At 42.5% G+C, this 24,919-nt stretch overlaps 1 protein-coding gene across 1 annotated transcript in view; it reads left to right on the top strand.

The window, feature by feature from the left end:
- Window positions 1–29: 29 nt before the first annotated feature.
- Window positions 30–24,919, top strand: part of FGF2 (fibroblast growth factor 2 (basic)) — a gene marked incomplete at its 5' end in the record, with an annotated part of 53,341 nt that continues 28,451 nt past the window's right edge. Inside the window, one exon of the mRNA XM_010860288.1 lies at window positions 30–273. Coding sequence (XP_010858590.1) covers window positions 30–273 — 244 coding nt within the window. The remainder of the gene's footprint in view (window positions 274–24,919) is intronic.

Here is a 24,919-nt window from a genome sequence, read left to right as displayed (position 1 = left end):
TCCAGCCTCCGCGCTCCTTCTTCCTCTTCACTGTGACCCCGGTGGGACTTGTGGTTTCTCTCCGCTCGGCCCTCGGCGGTTTCGGGCTCACCACTCGCCCCCCTCCTGCCCCGAGCTGCGGTGGCGGTAGACGCTCCTCCAGGCTTTGGAGTGTGCCGGCTGCTCAGCAAAGCCAGTCCCCTGGGCCCCGAGCCCCCGGTGCCCGGGCTTTGCGGGCGGCTCCCTGGGCGCAGACAACCTGTCGCGTCGGGGGTGCCAGGCGGCTGAGCAGAGGTGAGCGGCTCAGCGAGGTGCCGCCCGCGCCCCGAGCCTGAAGTTCCGACCGCTTCTATGGGATGCCCGTTGTCTCCGGGGCAAAGCCAGGAGGGACCGCAGACCAACTAAAAGGTCCTTGTTGGAAAGATACCTTGCATCAGGTTTGAGGATCAAATGAGAATTTGAAGTGCGCAGAGGACTCAATTTACTAGTCTACAGTTGCATTTTCTGTAAAAATAATAATGATGTATCTGTGGTAATAGCAATAAGATTGGTCTGAGGCGTTGGTTGTCAAACTAAGAGTGCATAAGAATCACCTGGAAGGTGTGTGTGTTGTGTGATTCATGGCTGAACCATCTCCCAGAGTTTCAGATCGCTTAGGTCTGGAGTGGGGCCTCATTTGCATTTCTAACTACTTCCCAGGTGATGCTGATCTGGGAGCACAGTTTGAGAACCCGCTGGTCTAGAGAAAGAGGAAGGAAAGAGGTATAAAATGGGCTGATAAAAATAGATGAGTTTGAAGTGAGACAAAGAGATCAGATATTTTTAAACTGTCATCCTGTAAGTGTAGGTAAAACATGTTTTGAAAGCTGTTTGTTCTGCCATTCCTTCCATAATGGTTTTCAGGTGGAAAACTTGATCCTCTTTTTTTTTTTTTTTTGCCCAAGTTCCGCAAGAGGCCTTCTTTACCTTGTGATGCTAATAGTGCGTCCTTTGGGGCTCTCCAGGTGGTACTGGTGGTAAAGATCCCACCTGCCAGTGCCTGGGATGTAAGAGGTGTGGACTGGATCCCTGTGTTGGAAAGATCCCCTGGAGAAGGAAATGGCACCCCGCTCCAGTATTCTTGCCTGGAGACTCCCCATGGACAGAGGAGCCTAGTGGGCTACCGTCCCTAGGGTCCCAAAGAGTCGGACACTGAAGGAATTTAGCAAGCTCTCACTCTGGGATGAGAGTTAGGAAGAGGAGATAACTCTGCAGCCAAACCTAGCTGACAAATTCAGTAATGGGAAATGTCCCTTCATAAGAATTGGTCTTTATTGATTTCAAAATAGCAACAAGCAAAGGATTCAGGTCTGTAACTTTTTTCGGGCCTGCCATAATTAAACAATTTTCTTAACCACTTACATTATCCAGTAAAACTGAAAAGATGCTTGTAGCCCAATATATTGGTTAGTGCTCTTTCTCTATTTTGGTAACTAGGTTTCACAAAATTATCTTTCTGTGTGGGGTTTATTCTGTGCTTGCTGCCAGGGTAGCCCAGCTGAACAGGGCAAGGTGCACATATGTCCCAATTAATTTTGCTCTTTTCTAGTATCACAAAAAGTAGTTTGTTCTTTGACGAGAAGACAGAACTCTTCCCCCAGATTAGGTTTATACTGGAGCTTCCTTTAGTACATTTTCTTCCAGACATTTTATGAGTTGCAGGTATTTTCTTTGCCTTCTCAATACCCTATTTCCTTTAAAACAAAACTGTATAGGGGCTGGGCTTTCCAGGTGGCGCAGTGGTAAGGAATCCGCCTGCCAATATAGGAGATGCAGGAGACACTCGTTCAATCCCTGGATTGGGTAGATCCCCTGGAAAAGGGAATGGCAACCAACTCCAGTATTCTTGCCTGGGAAATCCCATGAGTGGAGGAGCCTGGCAGGCACAGTCCAGGGGGTCGCAGAAAATCAGACGTGACTGAGCACACAGGCATGTATGGGAGTTAATAAGGATAATTCTGAATTGCGTATTACATTACCACCCTTTTAAACACAACTATTAACTTTTTATTCCCAGTTTGGGGCTGGGCCATCATTACTGTATTCTTATTTTAACTTCATGGTCTGAAATAGGATTGATACTCTCCAGGGGACATTTGGCAGTGCCTGGAGATGTTTTCACTCATGCCTGGAAGGGTGCTACTGGCATTTGCTAAGTAGAGGCCAGGGATGTTACAGTGCACAGGATACCTCCCTAATCGCTCAGCAAAAAAATTAAAAATGTTCTGACCGTTAATGTTAATAGTGTTAAGGCTGAGAAACCCAGCCAACCTGATAACTAGCTCAAGACCTTTAAAGGTAGAGAGTAGAGTACTCATCCAGACTTGTGGAGAGCACTGATTTTTAAAAATCACCTTGTACCAGGTGGTAGACTGACAAGAATAGAAACCTGAAAATGATCAATTTAAATGACTTTTGTATAGGCCAACCTGGACATATGTTTAATTAAGGACAGTGTTTTTTTTTTTTCCCCCTGACATATCAAAGGTGTACTGATAGTTGACAAAACCAGGAGGAGAGGGGTAAGAAATACATAGGAAAAACAATGCCATATCAGTATCCTCTTAACCATATCCCCTCCATTCCCCTAAAGGAGCAAAACTGATCAGCAAACGTGGAGAAATAAAAGCTGTTAATGCTTGCTACAGCTTCCCACCGAATTAAGGTTCAGATATCTAGACATATTTGAAACATTGGAAAATCCAAGGCCCCCTCCCTCAAACTCATTTGTCCATACACCCAAAATCTATCACTGGAGATTTATCCCTTTGGCATTAACTCTCTGTCCAGATGTTTCTAAAATGCAAATGCAGTGTGCTCTCCGAATCCACAGTCTCCATCTGTGGTGATGACAGCCAACGGCCCTACACCGTTTTCCACGAGGGACTTGAGCCTCGGCGGGTGCTGGAAACCCTGGACCCGGGTCCTCATGGGTACGGGGTGGAGGGTGCCTCTGGAAGGACAAGTGGAGCAGTTACCCGGTTTTAACATTTCGTGTGAATTAAATTGTATGTGCATGATTTCTTCCCCAAAAGCTGACCAGCAGGGCTGGAGTTGAGGGGGGAGGCTGTGAAGTCGGTGGCATGAATGTGGGGCGCTGGTCAGGGGCAGGGGACATGGCTAGGTTCTGAAGGGACATAGGGCAGGACGGTGTGGGGCTGGGCGGACAGCGTTTCCAGCTTCCCACTTTTGCTGGAGATCACCTGTGTTTCTCCCCGGGTTTTCTCTGGAATTGTTTTCACAATTGTTTCAAAAGGCCCACTTTCCTGCACTTTTCTCACAATCCTGAAATAACCTGTATTTGACACGAGTGTGTTGGTAAAAGCGAGATAAAGACAGGGCCAGCGTGGGTGCCGCACATCCACCTTCCCTTTGGTGTCCCACTTGCCCACGGGGATGTGTAACAGAAGTATATGCCCTGAAGTACTGAAACCATGTGAAAACATTCGGAAGAGAGCACATTTTATCCCAGGCAGCACGTTCAACATGTGGTGGAGTATAATAAGGGCAAAGTATGCTGCTTGTGTACATTTTAGCATTAAATTTATTCCAGATGCTTTTATTTTGGAAAAAACGAAGGTAGTTAGAAGTGCTGGATCGACCTTTGGGTCTTCTCCCAGGAGGTGACCGCCTGCTTGCCACACTCCTCTGGCTTCCGGCCTCCAGAGGACACTGAGCCTTGAAGAGGCTGAGGGACCTGCCCACCCCCAAGTGGAGCAGGGCTGGGATCCCGTCTGACTCCCACCCTCTGTGCCACCGCACATATTCCATGCAGCCCCGTCATTAAAAACGAACTGTTCACCAGCTTCATCTTGTAGAAGACGAGATTGAGGTCCACAGGCGGAACTGATTGCCTGAGTTTACCTGCCGATTCTTGCCCACTTGCCCCCTTGCGGACTATCCCTGCTGTTCTGGCTTTTTAGGCTTCCTCCACTTCAAAATATTGACATAGTCGCTCTGGGGAGTTCTTATGAGTCCACAGGTTGCCTCTGGTTGTACCCCCTGGAGCAATGAAGAAAGCCACCTTTTCTTCTCTTCCTTTATGTCAATGGAACTTTTGATTGATGACACCAGATTCTCCCCCCTCCACACACATACACCTTTTTTGGGTAATATCTGGCAAGTGGATCCCACCAATTTACTTTAATAAGCATACTGTTTACTCTAATGACATTTGTGTGCAGTAAACAAATGAAGTAAGAACCCAATAGCTCATTTAATTGTGGAAATCGTGTAATTGGTTCAGCAATGAAAGGACAATTCATGAGTCATGGATATTACCACACCTTAGGAGCCTTTTAAAATGAGTTTGGTGCCAAATGACTTCAGCCTAGAACTGGCAATATCCTCTTGTGACATGCCTTGAGGGCTTTCTTTGTGTTTATAAAGTGGCCATCCCATAATTGGATTTTGACAGAGGTATGAAAAGTGGATTCTGAGCATTATGTTCAGACTTACTGATGTTTTAAATGGATAGCTGAGATTTTTAGGTGTAATTTGAAAAAATGTTATAGACAAAACAAGAATCATCCTCAATACATTATAATTATAAAATTGACTGTTCATCTACATATTGATTCTCAGAAATTACTGTCAGCGATATTGAAAAAAGGCAGTATAAGGTCTTGCATTATTAGAATTGTTATTTTCTGGCCAAAAGATGCCTGTGGAACAGGGAGGTAACTACTCACGTGCCATTGCCTTTACTTGTTTTTCAAAACCCCCTGCTTGGGCCCCTTTGTCCTACAACAAACATCTGTAAGACTGGCCTGGGGTAACCACTCTATTTCTGGGAATTGGAACAAGACAAGTCAGCACATTTGGACTTGAACCTTAACCTCATTACCATATCCTCTCCAAACAAGTATTCTTGGTTCTATTTTGTTTTTGAGCTTGTCATTTTCTGCACTCTGAAACCAGGTCTTCTGCTTAACTTGTATGTTGTCAAGTGTTTGGCTGTTGACAAAATAATTCAAGTAACAATTATCATTGTGGAATTTTCATTATGTCACTGGTGGCTCAGCTGGTAAAGAATCTGCCTGCAATGCAGGAGACCTGGGTTTGACCCCTAGATCGGGAAGATCCTCTGGAGAAGGAATGACTACCCGCTGCAGTATTCTTGCCTGGAGAATCCCATGGACAGAGGAGCCTGGTGGGTTACAGTGCATGGGGTTGCAAGAGTCCGACATGACTTAGCAACTAAACTGCCACCACCACGTCAATGGGAAATGCAGTTGTGGCACCGTGATTTTCAGTGTTCCCTTATTGCATCCATTGCTGCTGCTGCTAAGTCACTTCAGTCGTGTCCGACTCTGTGCGACCCCATAGACGACAGCCCACCAGGCTCCCCGTCCCTGGGATTCTCCAGGCAAGAACACTGGAGTGGGTTGCCATTTCCTTCTCCAATGCATGAAAGTGAAAAGTGAAAGGGAAGTCGCTCAGTCGTGTCCGACTCTTTGTGACCCCATGGTCTGCAGCCTACCAGGCTCCTCCATCCATGGGATTTTCCAGGCAAGAGTACTGGAGTGGGGTGCCGTTGCCTTCTCTGGCATCCATTGTTGGGGGGTAGCTATTGCTTTCTCTCTCTCTAAGCTAGGTTATTTATGGCCATAGGAATTTAGGCAGGGAATAAAGGAAAAATGGCAACTCCCAGGGAACTTCACCCATTGAGCCATGTACCACATAGTTCTTAGAAACTGGATTAGTCCCATTCTAAATTCCTGTGGGATATTTTTAGTTTGAAGAAATTTGGAGGGCCTAGAGGCAACAGATAGCCAATATTCAGTTTTAATTTATGTCTCATCCCAGTTGTTCCCTGTCACTGTTCCTGCATATGGTGACTTTTGAGTTGACTGGTATATCCTTAATACTCATTTACAGTAATCAGTAATGTGTGTGTGTGTTTGCATTTTGATTTTCTTTTAAAAAATTATTTACTTGGCTGCTCTGGATCTTAGTTGCTGCATGTGAACTCTTAGTTGCCACAGGTGGGGTCTAGTTCCCTGACCAGGATCGAACCCAGGCCCCTCCGTTGGGAGTGCAGAGGCTTGGTCGCTGGGATACCAGAGAAGTCGCCTGCATTTGTATTTTCAAAGGGCTACTTACTTTCTCAAGTTAAGTTACCCTCTAAATTAAATTATCCCATAGAATTCTAAAGTGTAAAGTTCACAGATTTTTTAGGATATTGCAGAGGGTGGGGAGGGAAGGTTGTTTTTTTTTTTTTTCCTGTTTTGTTTTGCTTTTTAAAGGAAATTTGTGTAGTGTAGTAATGATCTGGCTAGGATTCTGTGAGTGGGTTATTTTCTCTGTTCATGATTTATGCACTTTGAGAAAATTTGGCGTCTTAAGGTAGGGACCATGACTTCTCCATATAAATAAACATCATAAAAAGGCTTGTACCTTTTACTCTGGTAATTCTCACTAAAAGTGAGCTGCTGATGAGAACATTCTATGTGGGTAACTACTCAGGGGCCACATGCTGTTCAAAGCCTGGTCAAGGTTTACAGTTCTCTTGGTATAGTAACATATACGATTAGGCACTTAGCCTTTTAATGAAGATAACTATATGTAACAATTATATTTGGAAAAATGTAATCATATTTGAAATATTAAAAAGCTGGCTATTAGCAATTTTGGTGTAGTCTATAAAAAGATGAATCATTGCTCAGGATAATTAGTTAAAAGCTCTCATTATGAATTGTTTTCTTTAAAAAGCATCTAAGATATTTACCATGTACTGTGTGATGGAAGATTCCTCAGGTATGCTGTGCATTGTTCATTCGTCTTTCTGTGACCGGTATCCTAGAATCCTGTACTCTCTTCTACTTCATCTCCTTTTCTCTTTCTAACTCTGGATTGTGCTTCTGGTATTCTGCTTAAATCATTCTGGGCCCCGGCAGTCTTCCAGTTCAATCACATGGACTTACCCAGTGTGTCACCCTATTTCTGACGCTTCACACTATTGTCTGCCTCTGTCTCACCAGAATTCCTTGGCACATTAACCCGGTTTCCTCTCACCCTTCCAACCGTCTTTTCCTCTGGTCCCTCCTATCTTCGGTCTTTTGCTGTTGTATCCCCCAAGGCTCTGTTTTTGCCTCTCTTCCCATCTTTCTGAGTACTTGTGATCTTTCAGCACAGATCATTTCAACTCTCTCTGCTTTTCTGTCTCTGTGTTAGTACCGTGTTCCTGCTGCCTAAAGGATAGATGTACTGCCGCAGCCTCAATTCATCCCACAGAAGACAGAACATAGCATCATTTTCTCCACCTGGCACCCTTCCTACTGAATTTCTGTCTGAAATGAAATTCTTCTTCTAGTCTCCAAAACTAGACACCTGGGATTCATCCCTGCCTCAGTGACTTTTCTTCGCCCTGTCTCTTGGTTTCCTCTGTCCTTTTCTTACCTATGAACAGACCCTCCAGACTTTCCCTCTGAAGCATGACCTACCGGCTCAGTGTTCCAGCTCTTTACGATCCACACTCCCCTGATGCTGCCAGCGCTTTCTGCCTTCGTGATTGTCTCTAAACTGGCAGAACCATCACTATTACAGTTGGCTTTTCCACTTGGTGATCCTTGTTTTTGGAAAATCCTTTATCACACCAATTCTTGTTTCACACCCTCCTCCCACTCTCACTTTTCCCTGAAAAGATCTTTTACGAGCCAGCTCAGTGGTCTTTTCCTTTGTGAAACTTTCCCCTACCTTTCCAGGGAGACTTGGTTGTTTCTGTCTGTGCTTTTTTCCCCATAGTAGTTGGGATGTATTGTAGACTTAACAGTTTTTCTTGTAATTAATTGTTTACATGTCTATCTCCTGCACTGGGACTGCGAGCTCTGTCTACTTAAAGAATGTGTGTTAAGTTCAGTGTGTACCCAACAAATGAGCCAAGTCTTCTGACTCCCTCTCTGATGGCCTTCTGACATCCTTCTCCTCTTAGCCTTGACTCAGGCCGTTTCCCTGAGCTGAAGTGCACTTAGTCCTCCTTCCTGACCCCATTCCTAGGCTTTGCGTCAGACCCTGTGGCTTTCACATGGCCCTGTACCCGTCTGTCCTCTCCTGCATTATCGAAAAATTCTCTCTAATAGCTTGATGTGTTTTAACCTCCTGTCCCTCAGTTTTACTGGAACTTTCTAGATGGCAAGGATTTTAAAAAATTTAAACATTACCCAGTAGTCCTTTGCTCTCTTTTCTACTCTGAGGACTGAGACTGACTTTAGGCACTCCAGAATTCCCTGGACTCAAATGAATGACCATGCTGAGGCCCATGAAGAGGTTCGATGTGTATTGTTGAATGAGCTAGAACTTTAAATAAATAAGCATATACACTTCAGCATGAAGTGCGCAGAGCAGATAAGTTGAACGTAGCATCACTGTGGTTCCTTCTGTGGACACCTTTCACATTATTCAAAGGAAGCAATAAAGGTAAAACACAATCATTTCGTTAGGATTAATTTTTATTGTGGAAGTTTTTCTTTTCAGCTAATGAATAACATGTCAACATTTCTAGCCAATTTCAGAACTAGCTGTAATCTTCTAATTAAAAACCATAGATCTGAGAGTTCATACTTGAGTCAGATATTTAATCCTTAAATCCCTTTCTTTCCCTCTGTCTCTTTCTCTCTTTCTAAAAGCTGTGAATCATTTTATAAATTAGGATTAAGAACTGTCTGGTACCATTGTTAATATCCCTTTTGGCTGTGAGGAAATGGCACAAATAATTTCATCCTAATATTCATTCAGATTTATGAGCCAGTATTCATCACAACAATCTTAAAACTCTTGGAAGGATAGAAACTGTATGACAAAGTGAGTCATAGTCTTTGTGATGTGATGTCTGCAAGGGTGGGTGGGAGAGACTACTGAATGACCAGTCTCATTCTGCTTTCTGAGCTGAATCATTTTGCAAATAGAAAACAATTCATAGATTTATAGATGGTCATAACATAAATAGGAAATGGAAGAGAGTAACAGAGTCAAATAATACCTCTATTTAAAAAATTACTTTTTGAAACATAACACTTGATGAACAGTCTTTATTTTGAATTAGAAATGAAATTAATCTACTGCCTAATAATACATATATTTTGATACTTGCTGTATGTCTTTATATATTTTCATTTTTTCCTATTGGTTATGTTTCTTTTAAAAAATATTCTCATGTAATTTGACCTTTATCTTCATAGCTATTTCTAGCTTTGGCTTGTTTGACAATTGCGTGTGTGTTTGTGTGTGGAGAAGGAGGGGACTACTTGTATGGAAACTTGAGAGAAGAAGGTCCCTTTCCTCTTGAAAATTCTTAATAGTATAATCTTGCATTTTGCATGGTCGGTCTCCTTTTGTTACTTTTCATCTTATTAGAATTAGCAATATGGAGAGTCTTTCTCTGAGTCAGATTTAACCTTTAATCTTTAAATGTAAGATTGATTTACCTTATTTCCTTATTTTCTTTGAGACAAAGTATTTGTCAAAACAATTATATGAAAAGTAAACTATTCTAGTTTGAGTGTGTTTCTTGAGTTTTAGAACTTTAGGACTCTTCTTACATTCTTATATTTATCCATTAAACTCAACAATTTAGTAAGGGGGATATAATACAAATAAAATTGGGAAGCTAGTTTTTCTAACTGGTTTAGTAGAGGACAGTAGTATATGAAGAAGACATATATTACATTTAATACAACGTGTTGGATTAAAAAATAGTTACAGCAATACCTTCAGTTGTTACAAGGTGGGAAAAGTAAGGCGAAGATTATTTTGGAGGGAAGGTATTAAAACCATGACGTGTTGATGGGATCTGTCCAGCCTGAGCCAGACACCAAAGCAGGTTCCATGGCAACTTGGCCACGTCCCTGCGCCTTTAAAGAGGAAGGGCCTATTGTTTGGCCTTCACCAAATGACTTCACCTGGGATCTTGTTATTTACTGAATGTTTTTTGAATGGATGGATGAAATTCCTGAGAACATGCTCTGGGCCAGCTTTATGAACAGTATGTTTAATCTTATTATAGTCTTATGAAACAAGTGTTATTTTCATCTTACAGATAGGGATAGAGTTTTTGCTATTGGCTTTTCAAACCATGGTCTCTTTGTGATTATAAGTAATTAATTGTGTCTTCCAGATTTGTTAGTGTTTAGAATACAGTTCATGGCCAGAATTTCAGATGGACGGTGTGGCATAAATTTGAACAGAAATAGTGATTTTTAAAAATAGTTTAAACTTCCCAGAGCCTTTACTGTGCTCAGCAAAGTTAGTCTCTCATCTTTTCTTCTACCCCTTTATTGCATCCTTTTTTATTTAGAAAATATTTGTCATGAATTAATACGAAACAATTCTTTAATATTTTAGGGATTGCTTTCTGAAGAACTCAAAGATTTTTAAAAGGCATATTTAAAAATTAAGAGTAGGACATAATTAAGAATAAATACTATATAAGAATGGGATAAACCTCAAAGATAGAGTCTGTAAAGATGCAGAATAAGCTAAGGCATGCAGAAAATACGAAGAGAATGATTAAAAGGATGTTTAAAAAGTTAGTTAGGCCCTTTCAAGGAAATTTGAGATAGGCTCACTATTTAAGGACATAGTGTAAGATGAAAAGAAAAAAATTAAAGAAAAAAAAGCAGATGGACCTGGGCCTATTTTATGTTAATGTTAATCTTCTTCTCCAAGTGAGATTGTCAATCAGTAATTGTCTGAGTGTCTCATTGAGAAAATAAAGACCAAGGTAGACAAAGAGATACAAAGAAAGCACTTAGCCAGACACATCTAGAAATGTGTTTATAATGAAACTCCTCTTTCCTTGAAATCACTTGTCCCCCTTTTTTGACCCCCTGTATTTTAAAATATAAAATATTTAACTTTGTAAATTTCTTGCCAACCAGCCCATCTCGCAGAGTACATTTCTACTCTTCATCCCCTCAGTCTTCACATCCGTCTCAGGCTCTGTGCTTTCAGTTCTGCTGTGTCCTTCATACTCACGGTGGTCTCTGCGTTGTTGCCACAGCTGCTCTCGTTCGGTCCCTGACTGTTGCAACTGCCTTCTACCTGATCCCATCTGTATCAGTTTGCTAGGGCTGCCATAACAGATTACCATAGACTGAGTGGCTCAAACAACAGAAATTGATTTTCTCATAGTTCTGTAGACTGGAAGTCCAAGATACAGCTGTCTGCACGTCTGGTCTTTCTGAGGCCTCTTCGGGGTTTGCAGCAGCCACCTTACACATGGTCACCTCTCTGTGCACACATCCTGATCTCTTCTTCTTGTAAGGGCACCATTCAGATTTGGTTAGGGCCCACTCTATAACAGCCCCATTTTGACTTAATCCTTCTTTAGAGGCCCCATCTCCAAATAGTAATTTTCTGAGGTACTGGGGCTTCAGGCTTCAGTGTATGAATTTGGGGTGGGGGTACAGTTCAGCCCACAGCACCAGTGAGTCAACTGGATATTGTTCCTTGGCAGAGTATCTTTCCAGAGAGCAGCTCTGATCTTGTTATCCCTCTCTTTAGAAAAACTTCATGGACTCAGAACAGTCTAGTCCCCTGGTTCCCACATTGCTTACAGATGTGGGCACTGTTGAAAGTCTGTGAGAATTACAGAGAATAGGAAGTTACCAGCAGATGAGTGATTGTCTTATATATCAGAAAGTGGGATAAAGGTATTTTCTGGAAACTCTAGATAGCTAGGAAGCCTGATGTAGGTCCTTGAAAAAAATCCAAGGGACTTGAGAATATGGAGAAAAGAAGATAACATAGAAAATAGTAAATAGGCTCGTATATAGTGGAAGAGTAGCAGTACACATAGGCTTCACATGTTATTTCGGTGGAATATCTGACCAAATTTCTCATAATAACCTTCTGCAAAAGAAGTACATTTTCTTTGGGAGAGTAGAGTTTTTTCATATTTGGGCTTCTAAGGCCAGGACCCAAGGACTGTATCACCTTTAATGAACTGGAAGTATGCTCTCCCTCCAAAAGGTAAAGAACTAAAGATAAAATTGGTGATATGGATTTATTATCATGATCTGAAAGTATTCTTAATAGACAGCTGACTCTGTTTCCTAATTACCACCCTGAAGTGAAGCTTTAGATTCTCATTTTAATTCAAAGCTTTTTGCTAGACCCTTCACCCAGCTATTGGCAGTATTGCTCACATCCTCATACAGCAGGAGAATTTTTAGTGATTTACATGACATTTTGCAGCTCAACGAATTTTTCTTGAAAGGCGTTGCAGGAAGTTACATTACTCAAGAAGTAGATAGTCTTCAAGTGTTTTAATGAGATTAGGAAAAAAAACACCAGTTGAGATACCTGTTTGGTTATACCTCTGTTGAATCTTTTCCAGACTTGTTATTTTGGGCTGTACTTAATGATGTTGAACTGTAGAGCTTTTGTGTTTAGGATTTTGGAGACTCTTGGCCTTGCCCATGCCCTCACCTCCAGCAGTGAGAGGGTGTTCCTACTAGGTACCTCTGTTTTCTGGAAGAAGCCTAATGCTCACCATGGCTGACAGTTAATATATGTGGTTCTTTATAATTCAGCCTGACTCAAAGAGATATAGTACATCTTCCTTCCAGGTTGGGTATTTTAACCTGGACAGTCCATGAACAAGCTCCAGGTTTCCATAATTCCTTGAAAATATATATAAAATATTATATCAAGGTGTTGTTTCTGAGGGGAGAATACACAGCATTTTATCAGATTCTCAAAAAGTTGTCCATGGCCCAAAATACGTCAAGGACACTGCTGCTGATAACTAAGGTGTATCTTCTAACTAACCCAGCTGTCAGGAAGAGCCGATTTGAATGTGTTGATTTGAGTCTGTAGTTTATGGTGAATGATGCTTGGGAGTAACATCTTTGCAAAACTGGTGTCTGTGTTAATTCTAAGAAATATTTCAAGCTGCTGTTGATCTCATTACATAGTGTTCACTCTGAGGCCTCCTGAGGGAAATTTCTCTGTGGTAACTGTCGGGACTAGTTCATGCTTCTCCTTGGCAGCCAGTTTATTTTAACCTTATGGACGCTGGGAAGCTTGTTATTGCTACTGGCTTCTAGAAAGCCTAATATGTGGTCCGCTTCTAGCAAGTATGATAATCTCAATCCTGGCTTCACAAATTTTTAACCCTTATTTCCTATTTGCCTTATTTAAAACCATTTTTAAAGTTTGTTTTTTTGTCTTGGTATATTGTCTGTATCTTTGTAACTCATCTTAAATATTATTTGGGGCCAGACAGGTTACATACCTCAATAAAAAATTTTATTGATTTCTTATTTTAACCACAAAATGTCTACTATAAAGTCCTATATAGCATTGGCTGCTGGAGATTAAAAGTCAAATAAGATAGGCACCTAACACTTGAAACTAACACAATATTGTACATCAGTTGTACTTTGATTAAAAAAAAAAGGTAGGCTTCTGCTCCTTAAGCTGTGTATTGTCTGACAGGATGAGAAAGATGTAAGTCAGCATTGACACCAAAATGTTATGGCTGCTTTGCTTGTGCTGTGTCCTGGGGGACGGGTGAGATCATGTCAAGGAGGACAGTGATTCTCACAGCAAAGTCGGAAAAAGGCTTCAGACAGGAGCGACTGCTCCATTGGGTGTTGGGAGGCAAGTAGATGTTTGCCAAGCAGCTGACTCTCTAATCACCACCAGAAAGTGATGCTTTAGGTTCATACTCTAAACAAAGTTAGAAACTTTATTCTAAACAAATTTCTGCTAGATTAGCCACACCATTTTTAACAGTGATGTGGCTAATATCCCCATGCAGCAGGAGAATTCATTTGGTTATTACATATGTGTTTTGCAACTCAACTAATTTTTCTTAGAAAGCAAAGAAGGGCATGAAGGACAAGCAGCAGCACCAGCTTTGGTATGCTTTGGGGTCTGCAAATATGTTGCCATGGCTGGGGTGTAGGGTTAGGGCAAGAGGTAAGGTCTGACACACAGGAAAGGGCCCAGATTCTTTTTTTTTTTTTTTAATTGAAGTATGGTTGATTTACAGTGTTGTATTAGTTTCTGGTGTACAGCAAAGTGATTCAGTTATACATTCATGTATCTATTTCTTTTCAGATTCTTTTCCCTTATAAGTTATTAAAAAATATTGGGTATAGTTCCCTGTGCTATATGCTGCTGCTGCTGCTGCTTTTATCCATTCTATACATAATAGTTTGCATCTGCTAGTCTCAAACTCCCAATCCAGCCTTCCCTGCACTCCCCTCCTCTTGGCAACCACATGTCTGTTCTGTGTGTCCGTGAGTCTGTTTCATTGGTAAGTTCACTTCTGTCTTATTTTAGACTCCTCATATAAGAGGTGTCATGTGGTATTTGTCCTTTTCTCACTTCTCTTAGTCTAATGATCTCTAGATCCATCCGTGTAGCTGCAAATGGCATTATTTCATTTTTTTGTGGCTGAATAATATTCCATTTTATGTAAATGTGTGTGTGTGTGTGTGTATATATATATGTACCTGTATAGATTACATCTTCTTTATTCATCCATCTGACAGTGGGCATTATGTTGCTTCTATCTCTTGGCTATTGTAAATAGTGCTGCTATGAACATAGGGGTGCACAAATCTTTTTGAATTACAGTTTTGTCCTGATACGTGGAAGAGCCTGGATTCTGATGGGCTTTGTAAGCCATACTAACACTTTGGTCTTGATCCTCAAGGCAGTGGGAAGTCAGTGAAAGATTTTAATCAGGAGAGTAAGAGTATCAGGTTTGGGCTTCTGTAAAATCACTCAGACATGCATGTGGGATACACTGAAGAGTATAAGGCTGGGAGTAGGGAGGAACCTTAGGGAATTATTGCAGTAGTCCAGCTGAGAAATGCAATTCTCTTACACCATTGCCTGGCATATCGTAAACGATATAAATGCACTAGAATGGAAAGGTCTCCATTTTATCAACAGAAAAAAGGAAATTATTGAAATAACACTAAAAATATTACCCCAAGTATAAATATACAAAAAGTACTATCTACTTACAGAGTAAATATGTAGGCTGAGATCTGAAAAGGATATGTACCAAACTGCTACCTCGTGCTTGTAACTTCAGAAAGGGAGCTAGGATTGAGAAGAAGTGAAGGGGAGCCTTAACTTCTTTATGTGTATTTGGAAAATGTTAACAATTATATATCCATATTTATATAAAAATTTCTAAGAAAGATGAGTGGGGGTGAGGGAGAGGAGGCAGATGTTGGGGTGCGGAGAGCGGTGAGATAGTAACCGGTAGGTCCCTGTCTTGGGAGGGTGGAGCTGTGTGTGGAGGGGGTCTTTGGCCATTGGTCACACGGATGGACACGGCACACCGACTGACTGACTGTTGGAGATCAGTGCTCAGGCCTGTGCTTGCTCATTAGAAGAAACCTACTTCTCACTCCTTCATCTTTTCCTTGGCTTATTTTCTCTTAAGTCCCACTCAAATGCGTGGCTTTGGTCCTTATGAGTGTAAATGTTTTGCTTTGCTTTGGGAAATAATGCTGTTTTTGAAAGTCAAACAATATATCTAATTCACTATACTTTCTAAGTAGCATTCACCACAGTTCTGCATAATATATTTTACTCTTCTAAGGTGAATCATAACCGTGTTCTTTGGGACGGTCCTGTACTGGTGGAACAGTGGCCTGGGAAAGACATGAAGGGACTGGATCAGATCACAGAGGGGTGGAGTAAGGTTCACGGAAGCAGAGAGACTCTAGGAAGGGAGGAGACGGGCACAGGTGGAGTCTGGACTGGCCCTGTGCACGGGTTGATATACGAGCAGCAGCGCTCACCAAAGGCCAGTCTGACTCTGGAGTCTCATCACTGAGGCCAGCCCTGCTAGTGAAGGTGCTGCGAGGGCAACAACTAAACAGGTGCTCGTCTCCTGATGACCTGGCAGCTCAGTTTGTAGGAAGACTGTGCCGTGTTAGGGTTCTGCGGAGAAACTGAACCATTAGGAGATACCTGTGGGAGAGGGAAGGAGAGATGTAAGAAACTGATTCCTGTGATTATGAGACCCAGAGAAGAGGCAGATGTTGCAGTTCAAGTTCAAAAGACTATCTGCTGACAGAATTCCTTCTTACTCAGGGAAGGTCAGTCTTTGTTCTGACAGACCTTCAGGAGATTGGATGAGGCCACCCACGTGGAGGACAATCCAATTTACTCAAAATCCGTAAGTTTAAATATAAACCTCATCCAAAAACACCCCCACAGAAATATCCAGAATGATGTGTGACCAAATATCTGGGCTCCATGGCCCAGGCAAGTCGACAGTGAGATTAACAATCACAGGGCCTTTGTTGGCATAAATCCTGGACTGGCCTAAGTTTTCAACTTTGGCTTGGACAGCGCCCCCTTATTCACAGCGATATCCCAAGGACGTGAGGGCAGATGGTTCCTGAGAGAGGCATAGACTGGCCTCCTGTCAATGCCAAGGTTGTTTGGTTTTGCTTTGGTCCCCACTGAGAGCCCAAGGAGACTCCACCTTCCATGACTGGTACCTGCTAGGGGACGTGGAGGCTAGGTTCTTTCTCCTTCTCCCCATCCTCTGCTGCCTCCTCCCTTTCCTCTTTCTCCTATAAATTGAGATATAATTGACATATAGCACTGTATTAGTTTTAGTAATATATCAAATCATTGTTATATGTACATATTGCAACATGATCACAAAAGTAAGTTTAGTTAACATCTGTCATCTCTCTTACAGATTTTTTTTTTTTTTTTATGATGTGAACTTTTAAGATTTACCCTTTCCCTGGAGAGGGAAATGGCAACCCACTCCAGTTATTCTTGCCTGGGAAATCCCATGGACAGAGGAGCCTGGTGGGCTACAGTCCATGGGGTCACGAAAGAGTTGGGCATGACTTCATGACTGAACAACAAAATGCTTTTAACCCTAGCACCAGCTGGCTGAAAGTTCAACCTTTCTGAGCCTTGATTTTATCATCCAGTGTTCTCTCCTACAGTAGTAAATATTGTTAGGAGTACAGAATCCTTGGGGGTGAGAACAGTGCTGTAGAGTGTTGGACTTAAATTCTTGTCCCTAAAAACGGGCATAGTTTTGGCAAGTCATGAAACTTCTATGTCTCAGAATTCTCATCTGTAAATAGGAGGTGGTTCTTTCCAACCCTGAAATGTAGGTATGTGTTTATCGAGAGCTAAGAGAACAAACAAGTTTCAAAGGTGGAGTTTATAGGTAAAAAGACTGGCAGCACACAAATAACAGATACTAAGAAGCCAGACAGACCATCCATGTTTATATCATAGTGAGTTCTTACCATTATTAGGAGAAGCAAATTTCAGAAAGTAAAAAATCAAACACAAATCTCTTCAGTGTTGAAAGCTTTTATTTTTAACAATATTACCATTTGGATTTTTTTAAAAATGATTTCTCTTAGAATTTCTCAAGAAAGAGAAATAGTTTGAAAAAGAAAAAATCAAAGATCTACCCTTCTAGCAGCTTCCAGTTACACAACACAGTTTTGTTAACTGTAGACACCGTGCTGTACATTACACCCCCAGGACTGCTTTCTAATTTGAAATTTGTACGTTACCTTTATCCATTTTGTCCACCTTCCCAGCTTCTTGCCCCTGGCAATCAATCCATCAATCTGTTCTCTGTATCTGTGAGTTGTTTTTTTTAAGATTCTACATGAAAATAATATTCATTACCTATTTTTATCTGTTGGACTTACTTCACTTTGCATAATGCCCTTAAGATCCATCCCTGCTGTCATACATGGCAAGATCTCCTTCTTTTTTAATGGCTGAATAATATTCCTCTGTATGTGGTCGTGCATGTGTGTGTTTCACATGTCTTTATTCGTTCATGCATCAGTGGTGGACACTGAAGTTGTTTCCATGTCTTGACTGTTGTAAGTGATGCTGCAGTGACCGTGGGTGCAGATTTTGTCTTTGAGTCAGTGATTTTGTTTTCTTTGTGTAAATACCCACAGGTGGGATCATTGAATTATATGATAGTTTTATTTTTAATTTTCTGAGGAATCTCTGTACTGTTTTTCATTAGCTTTTTTCTTCTGGTTCTCTTTTCCTTTCCCCAACATATATGGGTTAGTCTTGCTTCCTTAGGATTTCTGAAAACAAGAATAATGACCCTATTCCAGAAGAAAGGATATTATTAAACAAAAAGGATCCCCAACAAAATCAGAGCAGTACTTCCACGTGGAGACGTCTGGGGCTGCTGTCGCCTGTGGTCATCGGTAGGATGGCTGCTATCCTGGTCTCTCTGTCAGCTGCCATCTGCTCCAAAGGCCCCCTGCTCAGCCATCATCACAGAAGTGAACTGGGCCTCAGGTGCTGGTTTCTGAGGACCAGACAGCAGAGAGGAGTTGAGGCTGCAGTCTGATTGCATAAAACAGGTGCTGGTTTTTCTTTTTTTTATATCATATTTTAGTCTGTGATTGGAAATGTCTTTCATACATCATCCTCTTACTCTTAATTAAGGAAAATTAGCATTGACTAGAAGCAGGGGTATCAGCATAACTAGAGGTTCTCCTGTTGTAGTCTAAGCCTCATGAGAAATCCAACCGGCACAGAAGTAAAGGAAGTGGGGATCAGATGCCGTTCTGCTCCTCGGTATACATGAGTGGTGCTGCTGGGAGAGAGCAAGGGCGTGAGGGAGTGTGGCGAGGTGTTGGGCCGAGAGCAGGGCTTTTCCCTTTACTGCGGGTCTCCCTCACCTCACCTGGGACTGTTGGGTCTCCTTGACCGACTCTCCTGGTTTATATCCTCAGGGGCAAGTGCCTCCCCACTGAGAAGCTAAAAGGCCATGCCAGGCAGTACCACCAGATACAGAGATTTCATTGTGTCCATTTTGTAGCAAAATGGCACAAAATGACAAACCCTCTTTGGTGCCTTAGTTGCTGTTAAAAAAAAAAAAATAGACAAACGTGTTCCGCTAAATGATGAGCGTACTTGGCCAGCACAGTGTGAGAGTGAATTCATTTTTAGGAAAATGGGAACACTGAAGGACACTATGTCTGCAATAGTTTTTTTCTTTGAAGCAGGAGGCAGTGCTGTCTCTGGAAGAGAGGTGTGGCTGTGGGCTGCGGCCTGTAGAGCGTGCTATAAGCTTTGTGGCTGCTGTAGATGGTGTGAGAGGACAGAGGCGCGAGCTGTGCCCGCGGCTGCTGGCGGCTCACTTCAGGCTGGAGACCCACATTCCTGATAACACCAGTCTGGATGGTTGTGTCACTAATGGGTACACTTCCACTGTGTATGTTCAACAGTGCGAGTGCAGAAGTGGAGAAACCAGATGGCTATATTGGTCCAAAAATTGGAGCTTAGGTTTTAGAAGTGCTAGAAGGAAAAAGCAGACCTGAGAGATGACCCACAGAGTTCAAAGTGATAAGGCAAGCCCAAGAGGCTACGGATGGGTAGATAAATGGTAGCATCAGAGTCAGTTACATCAGTGAGGCTAAAAAACCAGCCAAAGCATATAAGGTTATACCACATCACAGTTTTAGGTGAAGCTGCTCTCGGATGATGGCGTGGCCATAAAGGTGGTGAATGCAGGTTCCTAGAGTCGTTAAGCCAAGGATCTTGGAGGCTAGGTTTTTGGTGGGTCTTTTACATGAAAGGGGCAGTCTTTCTAGGTGATGGCAGGAGATGCAGGGTGCCAGATTCCAAGGTCTTTAGTGAGTGATAGTGACCATCAGTGGATAGCCCCGACAAGGAGGAAAGCCTTGAGAATGGTGGTTGGAAATTAATATTGTAGATGCCGCATTGCAGGAAGCCAGAAAAAAGCTGCATATATTAAGAGGGGAGCAGCCCACTCCAGTACTCTTGCCTGGGAAATCCCATGGACGGAGGAGCCTGGTAGGCTGCAGTCCATGGGGTCTCGAAGAGTCAGACACGACTGAGTGACTTCACCTTCACTTTTCAATTTCATGCATTGGAGAAGGAAATGGCAACCCACTCCAGTGTTCTCGCCTGGAGAATTCCAGAGACAGAGGAGCCTGGTGGGCTGCAGTCTATGGGGTCACACAGAGTCGGACATGACTGAAGTGACTTGGCGGCGGCAGCAGCCCGATCCTAGTGGAAAATGGCAATTTGGAAGAACTGGCTGGACCCGTGTGCTTAGCTCCCAGTGGTGTTGCAATGACCTGTGATGACCAGCAGCCCTTAGTGTTGCAAGGGGAAAGGTCTGGGTGGAGTAAGCAAAACATCTTTTGGTCAAGGCGACTGTTTCCTATTTTTAAAAACATTGGTGTTGGGACAGGTAATCTGCAAAGCGCCTTCCTAGTTTAACAGTTCTTTCCATGAACCTAAAAAAAATGCATATCAGGAGTTTGATCCCTTGTATTGTCCAGCTGGAAGAAGAAGCCTAGATTCTGAATATTCCTTTCTTCATGGGAAAGTCATCTTTCCCAGAGACACAGAAAGTAGACTACGTCAGAAAGTCTTGGGGGAGAAAAAGATTTAAAAAAGGTAAAAGGTATGAGTTGAGCAAAGTGAGATGTAATTTTGTGTCTGGTTTTGGAAAAATCTGGCCTCTGCAGTAAAGAATGAGCCTGCAGCACAGGAGACACAGGAGATGCGGGTTTGATTCCTGGGTTGTGAAGACCCCCTGGAGGAGGAAACGCAACCTGCTCCAGTATTCTTGGCTGGAGAATCCCGTGGACAGAGGAGCCCAGGGGGCCACAGTCCATGGGGCTGAGAAGTCAACGGAACACACACTTGGAACAGCTTCCTTGGGAGGGTGACTCTTTCAAGCCTGAGATAAAGAGGTTTCAGTTTGGAGCATCTCAAGAAGAATCACCTTTCTGTGCCTAAAGCCTGTACTTATTCCTCTAAAAATAATGCTGAGACAATGATGGGTATCTTTATAGATGCCTAATTTTTTTTTTCTCTTTTTCATAGCCCTCATATATTTTCTGGAGGAAGCAGAAAAGATAAAGTAAATCAGGGGAGCAGACAGGGTAAGGGAGGTAGAAAGTACAGAGGGAAAGGAAGAAAGAGGAAAAAACAAACACACACCCAAGAATACGCAAGAGAAGATTTAGCCTGAAACAGACTTTCATATTCAGCCTCCTGAGTAATTAGTTGTCCGGGGTTCTTGGCATTCACTTCAGAGAGTGGTTCCAAATCTGGGAAGGAGAAAGCAGCAAAGGAAAACAAAATGCCGACTTTTCATGGCACAGAGGAGGGAAATACATTCAGTGATTTTGATTTTAGGCTCTTTTCTTGGGACCCAAGTGTGAATACTAGAGCCAGATGCTATATGCTTTGCTATTTGTGTACTTTTGTGACTTTTTAAAAACTTTGTAAGCTATAGTAACTAACTCTTTGTCATTTTATTATAAGGAATAAGAAGACACAGTATAAGGCTTTCTTTGGGAAGATAAATTCCCTTGAAAGTGAAAGTGTTCATCACTCAGTCATGTCCGACTCTTTGTGACCCCATGGACTGTAATCCATCAGGCTCCTCTGTCCATGGGATTCGCCAGGCACGATTACTGGAGTGGGTTGCCACTCCCTTCTCCAGTGGATCTTCCCAACCCAGGGATTGAACCTGGGTCTCCCGCATTGCAGGCAGACTCTTTACCAACTGAGCCACCTACTTCTTGGTCTTTTTCTCTATTTGCTGCTTCCCCCACCACTCTCTTCATCCTCACACAATTCTCTGTTTGAAACAAGGCACAATTTCAGCATTATTTCTATCAGCTGTTCTTTGAAGAATGGCAAGCGAGAAAATGACTTGCTTTTCAGGTCAGTGCCACTCAGCAGCCATCCAAGAGAGGAGGATTGGGACTGCTGACCTTTAACCCTGGGTCCTTAGCTCAAGCAGTCCACCAACCTGGGACTCTGCCTCCTTATCTTGAACTGAAAAGTCCTCACTAGATGATTTCCAAGGTCCAGGCTCTGAGGATTTTTGACTTAGATTCTGTTGGAGGTTCAAAGAGTCAGTTTGGGGAAAGGGCTGATAATGTCATCAGAAATAAGCATGGCTAAAGGAAAGACCACAAGCCGAGACAAGAGGGCACTTCATGCCAGGCCTGTCCCCGAAGATGGCCAGACAGTGACGCTCCTAAAGCAGAAGACTGAAGACCACGAGTGGCCCTGCCTGTAGCTGCAGGAGACGCTGCCGTCACCAGAGTTCAGTACAGAGGGAGAGTAACAGGCAGGAGCTGGCCTTCTAAACAGGGGCTCGACTTCATCATTCCCGCCCTAGACACATCGCCTCACTAGAATGTGTTTTGGACAGCTTTTCTTGAAGTTAGAGAAAAAATGCAAAACCATAAGCAAGTCGTTCGTTATTTCTGCCCTAGTCCTGCCCCCGGCAGTCCTCTGTTAAGGTCATTCTCCTCTTTCACGTTTGTACAGGTAACAGGTAGACCTGGGTTTAGGTCAGCTGTGCCTTTCTAGTTGTGTGATCTTGGGGAAGTAACTTCTTTAAGAACCAGTTTCCTCATCTGCCAAGTGGGGATGCTAGCTAATGATAGCTGCAGTGTTTATTTTGTGTGAATACGTCAGATAGTGAGCCCTTACTGGATGTCAGCTGTGACTATTGTTTGTTGTTCCTAAAGCTCCCCTTTATAAACTTACATCTCATCTATCTTCCAGGGCTTGAGATACCTACTGCTGGGTAACAAATGTCTCAAAAGTTAATGGCCTAAAATTACCACTTTCTTGTTTCTCACGATTCTGTGTGTCGACTGTAGTTCAGCTGGATGGTTCTTCTTCTAGCACAGTTTGAAATTTGTCGTGCAGCTGCAGTCAGACGGTGGCTGGAGCGGGAACACCTGAAACGGCTTTACGTACGTGTCTGGTCCTTGGCAGGGAAACTGGGGCCCCAGTGATCTTTCTTCACTTGGTCTCTCCATGAGACTACCTTGGGCTTCTTTACACCGAGGTTGGATCGCAAGAGCAAAGCTCCAGCCTGTAAGCACTGTTTACATCATGTTTGCTAACGTCCCATTGACTAAACTCAGTCAGCCTGGCCCAAGACTAGAGTCAATATGGGAGGGACAGACTACACAAGGTATGACTATCAAGAGGTGTGGTTCATTGCAGCCACCAAAATAAGTCTCTACCACATCCAGTTTCCAAACCCCTACTGTCTGGAAAACATCTTCACTTGGACATCACTCTTAGTTTGAACATAGCTAATTCACTTCCAATTGAATATAGGCAATTCGTTGTTCTCATTGATGAGCATGGAGCTGGTGCTGGATCATAAAAGGTAGCCTCATTTTGTCAGCTTTCCTCCCGATTATTCCATCGGTTTTCTCCCAAGTTAAAAACCTAAACACAACTCCCCCCTCACCTTTTTATTTATTTTTAACCAAAATCTAGATTTCATGAAACCTTGGCATTTATTCCTTTGTTCTCCACCCTCATGCCACCGTTGAAGTCCACATCCTTATTGTCTTGCATGTGAACAACTGCAGTAACCTTTCAGTTAGGTTTTCTTTAAACACCATTTTCAGTTTGATGCCTTTCTTTTCAAGAACCTGCAGTATATTTGTTGATCTTACTGCATCAAACCTGCTTGTTTTTCCAGTGCCCTTATTTATCAGACCCTACTCCATTTGTACAACTCTTCTCTTCCACTGTTGTGTATCATCCACCCTTCAGAATCAGAGAATGAGGACGGAAGATACTTAATGAGTTTAAGTCCATCTACATTATAAACATCTTTGAACACAGAGGGGAATAGAGGAGGTGATGAGGAGGCAGAGCAAAAATCCTGAAAGTAAAATGTGAAGTGGAAGGGATTTTACTGTTGCTGTTTGTGTTTTTGAGAATTAGGTAAGAATTAAAGGAGGAAACTAGGTATTTCAGGGCGTTGGAAATTAGTTCCGTTTTAATGGAATGCCTTAAGTTTAAAAAATCTTGAACTGTCTCGTTCTTCATCGCCCTGCTCCTGGCTCAGTTGGGTTTTACATCCGATAGTCTGTTGTATTTTTATCAGTGGTGCCAGCTGTATGTTCTGACGTGGTGCTTGGCCCACACGGAGTGCCTCGTGAATGTTTGGAGGAAAAATATAAGAACTCAGTCAGACTTTTCATAAACTAAAATGGACAATATCCACAAAGTATAAGGAAAGGATGTAGTTCTCTTACATTAAATGGACAGAGATCCAGGAGGCAGTTCTGTAAATTATGTTCACCACTGAAAGCAGACGTTTGTTAGTTAAGTACTTACTCAGTGCGTGTGCTCTGGACGCTAACTGAGGCTGGGGTGAGTGCGGCTTAGCTAGTTACGCTGCATGATGAGAGCGCCCATGTCTTCTGTAGATGGGCATAGAAAATGTGTCAGGAATGTGGGAAGAGAGACCTATTACACTTTTTTTTTCTTTTTTAGACCTATAAGCTTTTTGAATCATATAACATTTAAAAAACAGGATATTGAAAGAATAACTTCCTGTTCATATGAGGGAACAACATTATAAAGTGATAAACACAGAAAGGCATGAACCTAAGGAATTGAACAAACATATTCAGTTAATCCCTGACATTATTTTGATAGTTTATTTTTATTTCAAAGGTATCATATTTTTTGTGAAATCAGTGATAGTTTTTAACCTCAGTAATTGAGATTCTGTGTAAGGAAATGGCCAGCGTTTTGAAGAATCTCTCCTATTCCACCAGCTTTCAACCACAGTTTCAAATACACTATTTTAAAGAACTTAACTCCAGAGTAGTCCACTTAACTTTATTAACTTGGACTTCAAGGCAGCTGCATTCTTTGGGGTGGAGCCATGCTCTTCTTTCACTGTGATCCTGTTTTATTCCTTTAACTTCTCATCACAGCTGAAGAAGGGGCCCTATTTCTTCCTGGAGACTTAGAGGCCAAGGAGCTGTTTCCAGCTTCCTCCTGAGTCTGCCCGGCGTGTCATGCAGGGGCTGCAGGGGGAGCTGTCCTTGGGAGGGCCTCCTCAGAAGTTCTGGGGATG

The sequence above is a fragment of the Bison bison genome, unplaced genomic scaffold (genome assembly GCF_000754665.1).
Source record: "Bison bison bison isolate TAMUID 2011002044 unplaced genomic scaffold, Bison_UMD1.0 scf7180017864465, whole genome shotgun sequence".
Taxonomy (NCBI): Eukaryota; Metazoa; Chordata; class Mammalia; order Artiodactyla; family Bovidae; genus Bison; species Bison bison.
The sequence above is the reverse complement of the archived record's forward strand: the minus strand, read 5'-3'. Positions and strand labels throughout refer to the sequence as shown.